The following is a 16,543-nucleotide window of genomic DNA, read 5'->3' on the forward strand; positions in this document are numbered from 1 at the left end:
AATCTAAAAAAAAGTTTAAAAATTTAATAAAAATAAACGTTTCGGTCAAAGACCTTCATCAGTTGCAGTGCAAGTGAATAATAAATTACAATAACCTTAAATAAGTTTACAGTATAAAAAATGACATCATATTACAAAGATGATTACATAACAGGGCGTGGTAACACATGAAAACGAAAAAATTAACCAATGATAAACAATCGGTGATTACTAAGCGAGATACTATGACAATGCGGTACAAAACTCAAAAGACACAAACCAAATAAGAATAAATAATCGAATATAATACAAATAAGATTAATATCAAAAAAGTAACGCGATTCGTCGAGTCAGCCGAAAGTGTGAAGGGACCCGCATGTAAAATATTCAATGTTCAAAAAAGGCGGTCCCAAAATCCCCAAACAAAGCCCTTGAAACTATGCCGCGGCAAGGCACAACAGGCACCCTAAACAGGGCCCTTAAACAACAATAATGTAATAAATTCCCCGATGGGGGCCCCTGAGAATACCTAGCGCTAACAAAGCTAACAAGATCCAAGGTCAGGGCCTTTGAACACCTGAACTAAGAATTAGTTAAATGCACAGCCAAATGTGATCTATGTCGCAATTATTTAAAGGAATCTAATTGCTTTACTAGCACTAGTACTAGCAGGACGTATCCTATTACGCAGATTCTTAATTGTAAATCTAAAAATGTCATCTACTTGGTTACGTGCAAGAAATGCAATGTGCAATATGTTGGTTCCACAAGTAACGAATTTAAAATTCGTTTCCGCAACCACAAGTCTTCTATGATCACCAAAAAACGTACTGGTGAAGTTACTATTCATTTTAACAAAGAGCCTCATGCTCTGGCATATTTTGAATTTTGAATTATTGAACAGCTGTGTAATCTTAGTGTCAATAATAATAGTCTTGATGACCGTTTGCTCACAAGAGAGGCCTTTTGGTGTGCTCAATTGTGCACCCTCACACCTCATGGACTCAACAAAAGATGCGAGTTTAATTCCAGGAATAGGATTCGCTACAATTAACACCATCTTGCTGCTGTATTTTATTTGATTTTATTTGCTTTTTAGCGGGCGTTTTGCTATTTTTATTATTACGTAATTCTTATGTAATCTTATGTGAAAAAAAAATTTTTATTTCTTTGTTCTCTTTAAGTTATTGTTTTGTAACTTATTTAAGGCTTTTTCACTTTTTGTAAATTTTATTTCGAGTATTGATATTCTTAGTGTTGAAGAAGCCCGAATGGGCGAAACGTCCACTTGAATTAAAGACCTCTTACGAGAAAAGTTCCCATCTTCTTCTGTTTTTTCAACCTATATCTATCTATCTATTTATATATATATGTGTATATATACATATATATATATATATATATATATATATATATATATATATATATATATATATATATATATACATATATATATATGTCTGGATTTATGAAAACCGTGCTAATTTCAACACAACCACCCTGACACTTTTCCAAGAAAATACCCAGGCTTTTTCACTCGATCAACCACAGGCACTCTGTCAACACACAGCCTACTCACCCACCTTGCTTGTGTCTGGCTGGCTGGCTGCCAGCCCCTAAGACTGCAGGGCATTGCCGGCCAAGGCTGTCCTGCAAAGAAAATGAGCAGTTTTAATGAACAGGTGGACAGTGCAACACAATGTATTTTCTTAGCTGGAAATTAATGTTATCATTATAAAATTAACAAATTTTGTGTGTTTTGAACTTGAAATACAAAGAAGGGGTGTGTCTCAGTTTTCTTTTACACTCAAGTTTATTTTGTTTCTTTTTGCTGCTTCTATTAAAGTTTCTTGTATGTATGGCCCATTCCACATGAGAATAAAGGAAAGGACCATTTTAAAAATACCTTATTCTAGGATTTTAAGTCCACAGCCAAAATGCACAAGGACTGCTGTTTTAAAAATCATCATGCATTACTGAGGGGTTGGGGGGGGGGGGGCCCTCCCCAAACTAAGGGACTACTAATAGACTCCTTGTATTTTGGCATTATGGATGCAATAATCTTTTAACCATAAGTCAAACAACTGAGTTTAGTACACATTAAATGTAATATTAAATGTCCAGGTTAGAACCAAAGTATTTTCATCTTACCTATTCTTAAAGAAATGTGTAACTGCCAAAAATTTTGTCATGGATGTCAAGTAAAGTATTCCCTGTAATTTAGAGCAATTTGTTTTTTCTCATGGCTTGTATCTAAGCCCGATATAAAAATAACATACTAGATGTTTTTTTTTATTACTTGACCAAGTAACATACATCTGTGGCAACAAAACTTATCAGTTCCAAAAGGTCACTCAAAAAACTTGCCGTTAAATTTGTCATGAATGTTACATTCATGGATGTGATATATCATGAACAACAGTAAATGCAAGAGGCTTCGTAATAATTGCCCAAAAAGCTTGGTTCTAAAAGTTAGTTTTTTGTTCAACAAAAAATTAGGACTTAGAACTCGAGCAATTACCGTTGAATTAATAATAATAATAATAATAATAAGTAGAATAATAATAATAGCAACAACACGATAATATACATGTAATAGTCAACAAAATGTCAAAGTATGAAGACATGATTGATCATCACAGTAATTAGCGTAAGTTTTTTTTCCTCTTTTGAAGTGAACAGAACAAATGGTCATTATAGCTCTGTGATTAAAATTTAATGTCATTGAATATAAGACTTGTGTTTGTCTCTTAAGTTTAAGAATTTGGAACTGAACAAAGGTTATTAGTCTGAAACCATGCAAACATACTCTCAACAAAAGACCTAGTAACTTATTATCCATTCTAGATCAAATTAGCTATGTTCAAAAAGAGCTTGAAACAATGCAGTTTTTTAGAAAAACCTTTTCTAATAATAATAATAATAATAGTAATAATAATAACAATAATAATAATAATAATAATAAGGGCCTGTTTACAAGGAGGGAGAGTTACCCTAGCGAGTGGGTTAAACCTAACTGCAAGGCAAAAGATAGCCCGGGTTTACAAGCAAAATTTTACAGGTTGGGTAACCCTACAACCGGGGAGAACTTAATGGACGGTTATATTCAAAGGGTCTGGAAACAATTAGAAAGTTAATCGGGGTAGGCGGGTTAACCCTACCTGGAGTGTTTACAGAGGGAAAAAATTAACCCGCCTGCCAGGGTAACCCTAGCACGTAGATAGGGTAACCCACCTACTGGGTTTACCCTAGCTGCCTTGTAAACATGAAGAAAAAAAAAGGAAATGTGTGAGTGCTAGGGTAACCCGCCTTCTAAGGTAACCCTCTCTCCTTGTAAACAGGCCCTAATATTAAAAAAATTTAATAGTGCAGCTTTCCATGAAATTTTTAAGTATGGTTTACATCATAAAAATGAAACTAAAATTAATCTTTAAAGACGTAGATGTACCACGCAATGATTGCTAAAAAGTACAAAACATGGTACAATTTCAAATAAAATAGCTAACCAGATATCAATATAAAGCTAAACATAACACTGTATGTCTTCACAAGCTGCTTGAACCGATTGATATTTGCTTCATTTGGCCAGTTTTCTAATAAATGTGGGAAAAGTCAAGAAGGAACAGGGAAATTATATTTTCAACATCATTAATTCCATTTTCTTTTTGAAACACTGTATTAAGTCCATGATCTGGAATGTGATGTCCATGACAATGTTTTATTATCAAATAAAAAGCACTAATTGAAAGAAATATTTATCAGTACATAATTTAAGTGTTACCTTGTACCTAAACAAACAATATCAATGGTTTTTATGTTTTCACAATTCACAGGAAATTACGGTTTAAGATTTGCACTTGAGAACTTGGTTGACTCAGCTGTTAAACGTCCATGAAAGCTCCATTTATTTAAGCTTCAATATATTTTTTTTTTGGAAAAGAGTCAATTTGACGGGTTCTCAACTAAACATGCAACTCTTCTCTATCTGTCATAAAGAATTTAAGTCAGAGGGAATGATTTTTTTTGTATCTTTTTTAATGCTTTTTCTCTTGCCATATTCGTGCAAATGTAACGTCCGTGATCGTTGAATAACCCGTATTTAAGCTTAAATTTAAACTTAGCTTATTATAGTTGCCCAATTACTAGGCCGGGTCACTCAATAGCAAAACGAACGGGAGATTGCTTAAAGGGTCTTTTAAATCAAGAGGGTATACATTCATCGATTTACTTCTAGTCATAAACGTGTAGAAAATAGACGGGCCAAAATAAGCTTGGCCAATATTTCACGACTTCATTCTGTTCATTCTTAGCTGACGAAGGATTGAAACTCACATAAATCAGCTGTAGTGACAACTTATTTTATCTTTTAAAATCATAATAATATGTCAGCCTAACTGAGCATTATGCCGAGGAAAGCTACGAAGGCCGTTTTTCACAACTTAGCTTTATAGCGAACATACAACTATATTCGAAAATAAAGGTTCAACTGTACCCTTAAGGATAATTGGTTTCAACGGTAACAACTTAGCATGTGTCACTACTATTCAACGCTCAAACTCACTTTTTGACATTTGTCATTCTCAACAACAGCTACAATCGGATGATGGCCATTCCTGCTTTCTGTAACTTCAGACAAAGAACGTGGTTAAAGAAGTATTTCATTGGCGACAGCTCTGACTCATTTGACAACAATTTTGCAGGCTTCGGGCTTCGGTAGTAAAGATTCGCGGTTTTTCCACTTCGATTCGCCTTGCATTTAACACATTTAGGCTGAAAATTATATCCCAGGATGTATATTACTCAGTAGTGGAGGAAATTTCGCCAGGCTTTTACCCAGTTCTTTGCTAAAACATAAGCCGATAACTCAGATAAGCTAAAGATTATCAGATTGCAAGCAAACTTACCGCTCAGTCCAGGTATCCCAGCAGAGCTAAAACGGGAGCTTATAATCCACGCCTGAAGTCAGTCTATTCCGTGTAGCTTTATAGAATGGAGTTATGGCCGTCGTTCAGATGGTTACCTTTGTGAAACCATCGAAAAATATCATTTCATAGCACGATTTAATTTGACCGCCACGAGCTTACAATCAGAAGTTATCATGTTCGCCAATTTCCAGTCCTGCGCGCGGTCTTTCCCGCGTATGAGCGAAAAGTCACAGGCAAACTATAGTCAGAAACAACACTCAAAATAGTTTATCTCTATGGAGATGGTTTTGATAAATTTCTTGGGTGTTAAGCACTTTGGATTTCGGTGTATAAGACTGCTATATAAAAGTTTTCTATTTATCTTAGACTGTTCACGGCCCTCTATTTTCACGTTTTTTTATTCGATCGTCGAACTAGGCTCCTTTCCCGAACAGCGGCTGGTAATCGAGCCTATCGTCGAACTCGCGCATAAAATCGACTTGAACAAAGGGATCTCGCTTTTTATTTCGCGCTCGCGTTTTCTTTCGCGTGCGTAAATAGAGAGGCTGTTGAACAGTCTACTTTATCTGATTTGCTTCTATGTAATATCGGACTGATAAATTGATGCGCCTCTCCAAGTATGCGTCTCCGAGTATGCATTCCCGGTAACGAGCGCGTGAAAGGTAAACATTTATTTACGTTTCTCGCGTCGCTTTTGTGGTATGAAGGTAACAAGATTTCTTCTTAAACAAACTCTTTATTTTGCGGAATGAATTGAAAACGCAATTTGCCGTAATTGGTTCGTGGGCGGTCCTTCTCAGCGGTCCATATTACAAAATATGGACTGCAGATCGACTCCTCACGAAGTTTTTGTTTTTCATTGCGGACTAGTTCATGTTCATCCATATAATAAAGAACTTTATTAAATGTCCGTTGAGGGAAGTATTTAATAATTAATGCGGTGTACCACTTTGTAGTGTATTTCAAACTTATCTCCTGCAAATCGGCGACAGAATTGAAGAAACCGTTGGTGATTAGAAGAAAAAAAATATTCACAGCAGGCTGTGGTCCACCCCAGAGGCTGCGAAAGTAATTCAAGCCTCGTATAATGTTTAATTATTATACCTCTGCCTTCGAGTTCGTTGGAGATTTGTTTTTCAAAACATGGATTTGGTTTAATTTAAGGAAGTAATATTTTCCAGAATATTTGCGATGAAAATAAGGGACGTGTTCGCCGGAGTTAAATAGGTGGGCGTGTTCGCTGACGGCTGATTCCAGACTGTTCTATTTCGCAATTTTTGACAGCCAGTCGACGTGTCAGGCTTGTAAACAAACTGGACAATGCTCGTACATTCGTTCGGTCACGTCAGGCCATAGAATAAAAACGCCGGCTTTTTACGTTTCAGAAAGCTCGCCAAAACTGCGTTCACAATATGACGACTTCCAACAATCCCTCGATTCTAACAGGCGCTCTACATGGCGATGGAAAAGACCTAAACAACCTTGTATACAAATTCGATTCCGCAAGGCTGTGGCAGTATTTTGTCCATGGTGATCCAATCGCGAGTTCAGTCGAAAAGGGAAGGAGGAAATTGGTTACCAGCCACAAGCTCCAGAAGACTTACGTGGCAAAGGATAGGCGAACGATATTGAGACGAAAAAATGCTGCTTTCAGAGATATAAATCGGCTACTTTTGACCTGCTGTCACAGTGGTTGCCTTTTGAGGAGAGGTGCATTCCAAACAAGAATTATTATACGAGGTCAAAGAAACACGGTTTATCGAAAGTCATACAATGAACAGAATTACCTCTTTTCCAAGCTCATGGAAATAAGAGTAACCGTAGGAGGAAAACGGAGGGTAAATTATACCATACCACCACTGGGAAAGGTATGTCGGACCGCATTTAGAAAATGCTATGGATTGTCATCAAGCAAGATACAAGTGTTGCTGAAAAAAATTCATCTGGATAATCCTTCCGTAGAACCCGACCAGAGGGGCCAGAGAACGCCAAGAAAATTTTTGCCCCTCGTGAAAAACATGGTGATAAACTTTATTTGCTCATACGAGGCAAGCGAATCCCATTACCGGAAGTCACGAACTAATGCTAAGAAGTATTTTGACTCAAAAGTGTCCATGCGTCAAATGTGGTCTGAGTTCCTTAAGGAAAACCCAGATTTAAAGACAACCAGTTTAAGAAGAAACAATAAAGGTCCAGTTTTAAGTTTTTCGTCATTTAGAAACATATTTAACAGTGAATTGAAGGAAATGCTTAGTTTTAGAAAAGCGAGACAAGATACCTGTCAAACTTGCGACAATAATTCCAATAAATTGAAGGAACAATTGAGGAAAACTGGGCGGCACAGGTCCGAAGATGAAATTTGTCGGCTGAGAACTCAACGCCAGTCTCACTTAAGAGAAAGCGAGGCTAGATTCGCTTCCTTAAAATACGATGTAACTATTCTCGCTACAAAAGTTCAACAGGCCATTTAATAAATAAAAATTATATTGAAATGGACTTCTTGTTCCTGTTTTTGATTTATTGTAGCCTGATCATTAGAGACTGATGCATTCAACTTCAAACCCAAATCCCGAAATGTGTTAAATATAGATATAATCTTTCTGAAGTTGAGAAATTTAACAGGACCCTCATTCGACTGACACACTAAGTCGGTACCTTTACCGGGTCTTAATATCTTCAACCTCGCGGAATATTTACACAGACAAATTATCTATACGCATGTACTTCGCTGTTTTACAAGTACCCTCGCTGTTATACACTTACTAGGCTAAGTGTGTAGACACGTTTATTTGCTGACGGAGTTCGAATTATGATGAAGCCTGATAAGATTAATTTAGCTGAAAAATCCTGACGGACCGTCAACGAAATACGAGGCGGTGGCAACTGATTGACCTTGTCACGAAATATACCTCCAGTTTACAGGAATCAAACTTAAGAATTGTAACTAACATTCCAATAATAAATGCTCTCCTTTTTATGTTTATAGAGACTTTCCGTGTGCAACTTCACAGCAATTTAGAAACAGCTGCGTTGGTAATTTGTTTATTTCATCGGTACTTGGATATTTCAAGATTAAAAAGTAAACAAAACGACTTGAAAACGTCGGTGGTTCCATCAAAGCTGAACAAGAAATTCAAAATTAGAAATGATCCAATTGAGTTGCTTTTAGAAGGTGACAATAGCGGAGAGCGCTCTCACGGGTTTTGCTAGATATGTCTCCTGACGCGTCGCCTTTGAATTCTTTTTTGCACGAGTTCCGATGTTACTTTGTATGGTAAACACCGAACAGGAAAATAAATTAAAAAAAAAAAAGAAAGCTTACAGGTCAATGTTTTCACTGAATGTTTCATAGGTCCATAAAGTTGCTACTATCCTAAATAAACGCCTCAGACAATCAATAAGTACATTTTGATTGCTTCGTCCACTTTGGCCAAGGTTGCGCAAACAACCCCCCTCCGCTACCCCCACCCCGGCCTCATCCCATACAGAAATCTTCTACCGTCCTCGAAGCATTACATCGTTTTCCTCGAGTAGCTTTCCAGCAATTTGATTTGTTTTTTAGTTTTGTAAATAGCAATTTTCTGGGCTAAACAACACTCTACGATAGACCAACGGCATGTATGCATCTTTACTAGTATCACTAGTGAAAATTCATTGCTCCGGTTCAGTTGCTGATTTTTCTTCACTAGTGAAATTTCTGATTCGCGTTTCTGATTGGCTAATCAGCCAGCACCAGTTGTTTCCTACGATTTTTATGGGTAAATCTCAGTACCTATAAATAAAACGCTTTGATCGTCAGCTCACAAACACCTGTAGGAGCACTGCAAAGATGCCGCCCAAATTTGCGAATGTTAGAAGAGTTATGCTTAAGCACAAACGAGCAGCAAAATGTCCGTTTTTACAAGAGTTTATCCTTAAATCTGTTGCTTTGGCAGAAGAGACAAGTTTTGTTTCTTCTGAAGAAATTTTTAAGGAATATTGCAGGGTCGTCTCATTGTGGACAGAAGAGGACAGTACGCTCGGGCAAACTCAGTATCTCATGAAAAAGGGAAGTTTTTACAGGGTAAGTATTAAAATTCTTGGAACCCGATTACATTAAACTATTGTGACTACCGTTGGACCCTACAAATTTAACTTAATCCCTACTAGGCTAACCCGAAAAAAAAACTGTAATCCCCGTTTTTTCGAAGTCTAATCTGTTTCCCTTGGGTGTGCCCCGGTGTTATTTTAGGCATTTAGCAACGGTTAATTCGAACTCGGTTATTTCAAACTTTCCGCTCTTTGGAATTGATTTTTGTGTCCCATGACCTGCGACGTACCAATCCCTTTTATTTCCAACTGCAATGATACAATTGAAAACTATATCAACATTGAAACATATATCAGATCACCGTTGAGAAACTAATGTGATCGTACTTTAATCTTTTACCTTAATGTTCTTCCTGCAAAGTAGCTTTTTAGCTAAGCGGAGTTGTCACGATAAATAAAGAATTACCAATTATCAATTACCTCCTCAACTTTAGGCTCATTTAAAGCCCGTTTACACAGACGATTTATGGTGGCCTTATATTTGTCGAGCCTAAAGTTGTAACTATCTTCGGTACGATTCGGTCTTCATTTCACCATGATATCACCTTTTCTTGTTTATAAGTTGTGTGTACATGCTCCAATAATAATCCTCTCTCCATTTGAACACGCTGCGATATCGCACACAAAACGAGCTGCTATTGCAGATGGTTAGCTAACGCAAATTAAGCGCTTCAAAAAGTCAAATGAGTTGTCTTTCATCTACGCTTTATAATTAAAAATAATTGAGTTAGAAACTTAAATATAATAACAGCATGAACCCGCACATCGATCTATTTTATATTAGTATCACCCAACTAGTGGACTAATGCAAATCCTTCATTTTAATTGGCTACGCTAGTAGAGGACTATTAGTAATAGTCCTCGAGTAGCGAAATTGGCGCAATCGAGCATGACGCTTTCTTTCTTTCTTTCCCAAACAAATATTTCTTCAACTTGCATTTGCTAACTTTATTATTGCCTTTTCTGTCCGACTAGTTGGGTGATACTAAAACAATTAGACCCTTCGCCCTCAAGGGCCACGGGTCAATAGCCCATTCGACTTCGCCTCATGGGCTATTGACCCGTAGCCCTTGCGGGCTACGGGTCTAATTGTTAATTATACCATTAATATACAATAAGCTTACTATCCAACTACTTAGAGAAAGATTTACGAAAATGTTTATTACAAGCGTTACGAACTATTTTTGACTGGTTATTATTTACATATTATTGATACTAGGAGCTATGACTAACTAGAGATAAGCTAAACGATGGGGGTTTCTTTTCATCAGAGAGTTCGAAATAGCAGAGTCCAACTGTAGCTGATCTTTACGGATTACCTACTTCGTTCTTTGTACAAGTAGTTCAACAGTTTAAGATATATGTCCGCCCTGTGTAATTGTAGGCCCGATTTTAACTCAGTTTCCTAAGTCGTTAAGAATGATAGTAATCGAGAAAAAATGTATGTAAATTGAGCGAACCATTATCAGCATTTAAACATTGTATGTTTTTTACCTTGTGTTTATCAGCAATTTAAGAAAGCGGTTCTTGTATATGGCCAACAGAGGCTATGGCCAATAGCATCAACTACCCAAGCTGGTGGAAACATTCGAGGGTATACGGGGATAGCCCTACAGCGTCCAAAGAGAGAACCAGCCGTTGAATTTGGGGGGCGTATAATGGCTGAGAGAGTTCAGCATTATATGTCCCTCAACCCCAAACCTGCTCCACCAATTGAGGTAAGCAGTTATGCATAATATCAGCTATCTCGTGTTATCTTTCTGGACATTTAACCTGTCGCCGGAATGCTGAACATTATGTTTATTTCTAAAGCTCCACGATGTGCCGAGTGACCCGGTAAGAAAAGCGGGAAAATGCGCCTTCGCCTCGCGGGACATTAAAAAGTGCGAGGTCCTATGTGAATATGAAGGAGAAGTGCTGACTTTGGAAGAAGCTAAGAGGCGTGAGGAGATCTACCGAGAGGAAGGGAAAGTTTGCGCCCTCATGGTTTTCGAGAGTGCGGGTCGCCAGATTGCGTGAGTGCTATTATAAGTGTGTACATAAGCGTGTTTTGAGATTTGTTTTATAATTTGCTATGTATACTATATTGAAAATTCAGGGGCAAATTGGAAAATTAACGCAGTTTGGTTTAGAAATGAAATGAAATGAAATTTGAACATATCAATTTATTCAGTGGCGACTCCGTGGGATAAACAGAGACGCTTTTTTTATAATCAAGATAATAAGATATATAGTAGGTTAGCTCTTAAATAGACCACTTTGAACAGAAAACTACAAGATTGGTGACAGAGCTTAGGATACAAAAGCAATTTCAAAGTCTACGTACAGCATTTACATGACACACTGTAAATGAGGACTCAAGATGCAAGCTAATAAGGAGTTGTTTTTCCGTTTTTGCTCACCAATCACGTTCTCATTTCTAGGTGTTCTTATTGTTGTCCAGCTGTACTCATTAGAAGCAGTTGTACGAGTAACGCGTAAAAGAAGTTCAGACATCTCACATTGTTCAATTTGTATTGTGGGAGAACAATTAAACGGATTTTTGTAGCCCTTAACCGTGCGCGTAAAACGGTGCGAAGTCATCGTTTAAGGAAAGAAAACGTTGCATAAATCTTTTACGAAGCATTGTAGTATTTAGTATGATACCGTAAACTTCCGAAAGTAACGATCGACGTTACTTTCGGAATTAGCAGTCTTCGGAGCTTCTTACTTTCGGGCTGTGGTTACTTTCGAGGGATCGTTACTTTCCGGGAGAAAAAAGCGTTATAAGAAGTTGGTAGAAATGAGATCTTTTTACGAAATAAAAGACGGAAATTCGTTAAAAAAGTACTCAAAATATGAGACACAATTCTTCGTTCTAGCTTAAATCTATGTTGCTGCCATATGGGTGGGCTCTTCATGCGTAGACCGTGTTACAGTGATTCGTCAGGAAAGTTAGTCAGATACCATAAACTGTTTCTACTTCATCACGCACTGCTATGTTAGTTCGCAGTATCATATCTCAGTGCGATGGTCGAATTTTCAATATAAAATTGAAGAAACTTTCCTTCTTATACGCTCCTGCTTAAAATGAAATTAATTTGAATCAAAGTTTGCGATAATACGTTCCTGCTACTTGATGAAATTCTGCGGATTTTGTTTTAACACGACGCAACATTAACTGATGAAGCACGAGTGACATTTCACAGCGCTTCCCGACATAAGCGATACATTTCCTTGTTCTAGAGTGCCATGAATCAAGTGGCACTTGAAAACGCTAGCACTTGGTACGTTTAACTCGCAATTTGCATCTTTGCTTGCCCTTCGTGCTAAGTGTTCGCCAAAAGAGCCACAAGTCTCGTAAACATAAATTTATAAAGCGATACTACACTCTAAAAAGAGCTCACTGAATAAGATGCATATCTGTTGGGAGGCTTGTTAGGTACGGATATACGTATGTACATGTACTTCAGTGCTACGTTGTTGAAACCTGCATCAAACAATGAAATGTTTTTCTGTTCGTCATTTTATAAAGAGTAGTGCGAAACACTGTGTAATGTTCTCTTTTTTGTATTTATATTTAGGATTGATCCATATAGAGGCAATGTGAGGGGCGAATTACCGTGGGGTGCAACATTGAATCACTCGAGGAACAACGCTAATGTAAGGCCCTTCATCGCCAACAAAAACTCAAGAAATCCAAGGGTTTTTCTTGTCGCCCTGCATGACATCCCAGAAACAGTAGAGCTACTATGGGACTACAATGACAAAGAGTGGGCGTTGTATTCCAATAGCCAGACCCTTCCCCATGGCCAGTAACTTCAGTTCTAGTGGCACAAATACATGTATAAAAAAGTATTGTGTATTTATTCAAGTTTGTGGATAAAGTGAACATCCTCGGTAGAAAAAGTATAATAAAAGTTATTAACTTTCATCATCTGAGGAGTCTTCTTCACAAGCTAGTGAGGCATAAAAAGCTTGTGCGCGTTCAGATAAATATTTTCGCGCTAACTTTAGACAGTCTTTTTTCACTTGATTATTTACAGGCCTCTGTTCATGTCTTGCAGGTACGAGTAAATCGGAATTCAATTCCGTCATTTGCTTTTTTTTGTAGAACGAAACCATTCTTGGCTTCTCTTTAGTGTCAATATTAAACCGTATAAGCACAGTCTCAGGATGGTGTACAAGTTCCAATTTCCCCTCGAAATCTGCGACTTCTCCATAACCAAAATTTAACCACGCTAACCTTCTGACTTCAAATTTCTCCTTATCTAGACTCTCACACCTGGATATATACTGCATCCTAAGCCAGGATTTATAGTCCTTGATCATGTTTAAAGTTGCCCAGTGTACCTCGATATTTTTTAAAGGACTGTTCTTCAGCAAAGTTGCCCATTCTTGTGGTAACTCAACCCTCTCTACTGTGTCAAAAAACTTCTGAATACAGCCAAAACGCCTGTCGCATATCGAGTAGGAATGTCCCTCTAAAAGAAACTTGAGGTCTATTCTCAGAAACTGTCCCTTTTTCACCAGGTAATCGAGGTAAAAAAACAAGAAGCATTCTTTAAATTGGCCCGGAGAGTTATCACACCAGATTGTTAGCTGATCAAATCTGCCATATTTTGTTTCCATTTTTTCGAGTAGATTGTTCAACAAAGATATTACCTCGTTCGGTCCTGCTCCACCAACACTGTCATCGTAGAGGAAGCAGTGAATAGTTTCTTCATTTGCACAGTATATTCCGAGAAGATTGGTTCTTATTTTCCTCGAATAGTGGCTATCTTGTGCTGAGATCTTTGGACAGGGCAAAGTCTTGTGATAATCAAGTTGCAAGACGAGTGCTTTTGGGAACATATTTTTAAGTTTGTGAATTGTCATTGCTTTTAGAGTGCGTTTATGTATCTGTTTATTCGTTCGACTACGTGATTTGCATTTTTAACGAAGAAAGTTCACGATTCTTCGCGGTAAAGCGTTTTACTTAATCTACGTTGGAAGTTGTTGGGAGTTGCTTCACTAAGACACGTACTGATTCTGGGTGACGTCTATAAGGACCTATCAGAGTGTTGACACTTGGAAGGTCAATGGGTCACGTTTATGCAATTGAATGATCTCTTTCCGGAGACGTCGATTCTTTCTTACAATTCATATAGTGCGGAGTGGATACTTAGCTTGGCTGGTAAGATAAACAAAACAAGTGAGCTCATGAGATAAAGAAACAATTGACTAATATAAAACTCTTTCAATTTTAAATACAGCGAAACCCCGTATCGAGGGATTCAAACGTCAACAAAAACAAATAAAGATTGCTCGACCTGTGCAAACACGCATACTGATTTTGTAAGCCATTCTTGAACTTCACAGTTGCAAGAAATGTTAAGTTGGAAATAAACAAGCAAACCTTTCGGAGGAAAATGAAGGCTTTAGGTTGGCCGAGATATAGATGAAACGGGCATTAAACACGGGACATTACACTCCTTTTTTATAAGGATATTGTTTTTTTTTTCCTGGCTGAATGTTCTTGTCTTTCTGGCGATTGTAGGCTGAAAATATTGTTGTGAATATTCTTAGAATATAGACATTATAGTGTATGACAGAACAGAGCCATGCTTCAAAATCGCAGCCTCGAGTTCATGCTTAAAATATTCTTAAAATTTCGCAAAGTTCAGCCTCAATATTCTAAAGAGAAAGAGTGTAACCGGCAGGCACCTTGCCATTTCGTTGTGAATACTACAAGCACAAATACGTTTCCTGGGGGTTAAAGATACCATCCCGAAATATACTATCTTCTTACTTCAGTACTGATAATTTTTAAATGGAATAGTATATCAACCTAATGCTGAATTCTCTTGGAAGAGGGGAAAAGATTAGATCAGCTAAAATTTGAAGTTTTATTGGCAAAGTCGACTTTGTATTCCTTTATCTAATCTAGGAATATTCACAAGAATTTTTTCAGCCTAGAATAAGCAGAAAACTGATAAGAATACTCAGCCTGGGCCTAAAAACAATATTCTTTTAAAAAAGAGTGTACGTGCTAACTAAGGATGAAAAGAACATACTGTCGCGGAACGTTTTGAAGGCGTGCTAGCCAAAACAATGCTGTTGGCCGGGTACAAGTTAACGCATTACATAAAAGTTAACTCGCGGCACCAGGTAAAAGGCCGAAAAACGAAATTTAGATGGGACATATGAAGGAATGATTTTATCGGAAAATGTTAGCTTGTAATATAAATGCACACGGTGGTACCTTTTGAAATTCTAAGTTTTTACTGCCCCACCTAAAAAAAGTAAAACCACTTACAAGCCCTTTGTTATATAAAAAAGATAAACTCCCTGCCTTTCCTAACGGTGACTAAAAGATACCGATAATCGCCAATTCAAAACTTTGCCAAAAACACCGCTTTATCGTAAGAAAATATACGAGCAGCTGGAAAACCCCCACCCCGTTAGATGCTGGAGAGCTGCAATGGAATGTGACCAATCCAAACGACTTTAGCGGAATTGAACTATTTCTTCGCGAAGAAGCCGCGAAAGGCGAAAAAAAAAAAAACATCGTGACATCCATTCTCAAATCCATCTCTCAGTGAAGTATCAAGGCAGATTGCACCTGGAACTTCTGATCAACGCGGGTAGTGTAAGTTGCAAATTTAACTTAATCCCTACTAGGCTAACTCGAAGAAAGAAACTTCTCTCCGTTATTTCGAACTCTGATCAATTTCGTTGGGTTTGCCTATTATCTTTTAGGCGCTTAGCACCGGTTAATTTGAACACGGTTTTTTCCAACTTTTCGCTCTTTGGAAATATTTCTATCTCCTTTGACCTGCAACGTACTCATCCCTTTTATTTCGAGCTCTAAGGGTAGAATTAAATTTATAAAGCGATGCTACACAATAAAAGGGCTCACTAAATAAGATGTACATATGTTAGGAGGCTGGTTATGTACGGATCAGCGAATGTACATGTGCTTCAGTGCAAAGTTGTGGAAAAATGCTTCAAACTATTAAATATTTTTCTATTCCTCGGTGTTATAAAGAGTAGTACGAGACACCGTGCAATGCTAATTTTTTTAGTATATACTTAGGATTGATCCATAAAGAGGCAATGTCAAGCGCGAATTTAATCTTTAATCTTTAATCTTTCAGACAAATTCCAAATTACATTACATTGAACAAGTCAATCCAATGAATTTGAGGAAAGCTTAACTCAGAATAAGAGATTCCTTAATATAAGCCGCCTTAGTTGATCATTGTATGATTGTCTACCGAGTTAATTACGTAGGATCCAACATTAAATTATTCGCGGAAAAATGCAAACGTCAAAATCTTCCTCTTTATCTAAGACTCAAGACATCTAAGAGTAAGCAATAAATAAGCAATACATTTCCTATAGAACTAAAGAGAAAAAGAAAGGGCATTGTATTCTAAAACCTAGATCCAACACCTACAACCTCAGTTGTTGCAGGAAAAAGTGCCTTCCCACACAAAAACATGTCTTTAGTGATAAGTATTTTTTAAAAAATACAAATAGGACTTCAACGTCTACGATCAAAGTCCACTTGCTTGTGTCTGGCTGGC

At 37.4% G+C, this 16,543-nt stretch overlaps 3 protein-coding genes and 1 long non-coding RNA gene across 4 annotated transcripts; 2 read left to right on the plus strand and 2 right to left on the minus strand.

Moving 5' to 3' along the window:
* Positions 1–1,426: 1,426 nt before the first annotated feature.
* Positions 1,427–5,371, minus strand: LOC149105266 (uncharacterized). The gene is made up of 3 exons (XR_016201366.1): positions 4,884–5,371; positions 4,541–4,605; positions 1,427–1,629 (listed from the first exon to the last, which is right to left on the minus strand). It is a non-coding gene; the product is annotated as an uncharacterized LOC149105266 (long non-coding RNA).
* Positions 5,372–6,142: 771 nt separating this feature from the next.
* On the plus strand, positions 6,143–7,400 carry LOC149105267 (uncharacterized). Its single transcript, XM_089271170.1, has one exon. The coding sequence runs from the start codon at positions 6,317–6,319 to the stop codon at positions 7,373–7,375; it is 1,059 nt and encodes a 352-aa protein (XP_089127296.1). The 5' UTR covers positions 6,143–6,316; the 3' UTR covers positions 7,376–7,400.
* Positions 7,401–8,493: 1,093 nt separating this feature from the next.
* LOC149105268 (uncharacterized) lies at positions 8,494–12,909 on the plus strand. The gene is made up of 4 exons (XM_089271172.1): positions 8,494–8,967; positions 10,502–10,711; positions 10,806–11,008; positions 12,557–12,909. The coding sequence occupies exons 1-4, from the start codon at positions 8,734–8,736 to the stop codon at positions 12,789–12,791; spliced, it is 882 nt and encodes a 293-aa protein (XP_089127298.1). The 5' UTR covers positions 8,494–8,733; the 3' UTR covers positions 12,792–12,909.
* Positions 12,817–13,871, minus strand: LOC149105269 (uncharacterized). Its single transcript, XM_089271171.1, has one exon. The coding sequence runs from the start codon at positions 13,848–13,850 to the stop codon at positions 12,897–12,899; it is 954 nt and encodes a 317-aa protein (XP_089127297.1). The 5' UTR covers positions 13,851–13,871; the 3' UTR covers positions 12,817–12,896.
* Positions 13,872–16,543: the final 2,672 nt, after the last annotated feature.

The sequence above is a fragment of the Orbicella faveolata genome, unplaced genomic scaffold (assembly GCF_042242905.1).
Source record: "Orbicella faveolata isolate gen_17 unplaced genomic scaffold, um_ofav_v1 contig_34, whole genome shotgun sequence".
In the NCBI taxonomy this organism is placed as follows: Eukaryota; Metazoa; Cnidaria; class Anthozoa; order Scleractinia; family Merulinidae; genus Orbicella; species Orbicella faveolata.

Excerpts from the sequence above, each read along its gene's own strand:
- LOC149105267 (XM_089271170.1), top strand. The coding sequence starts at position 6,317 with ATGACGACTTCCAACAATCCCTCGATTCTAACAGGCGCTCTACATGGC.
- LOC149105268 (XM_089271172.1), top strand. The coding sequence starts at position 8,734 with ATGCCGCCCAAATTTGCGAATGTTAGAAGAGTTATGCTTAAGCACAAA. Across the intron at positions 10,712-10,805 it reads AACCTGCTCCACCAATTGAG|CTCCACGATGTGCCGAGTGA; the intron begins GTAAGCAGTTAT and ends TTATTTCTAAAG. Across the intron at positions 11,009-12,556 it reads AGTGCGGGTCGCCAGATTGC|GATTGATCCATATAGAGGCA; the intron begins GTGAGTGCTATT and ends ATTTATATTTAG.
- LOC149105269 (XM_089271171.1), bottom strand. The coding sequence starts at position 13,850 with ATGACAATTCACAAACTTAAAAATATGTTCCCAAAAGCACTCGTCTTG.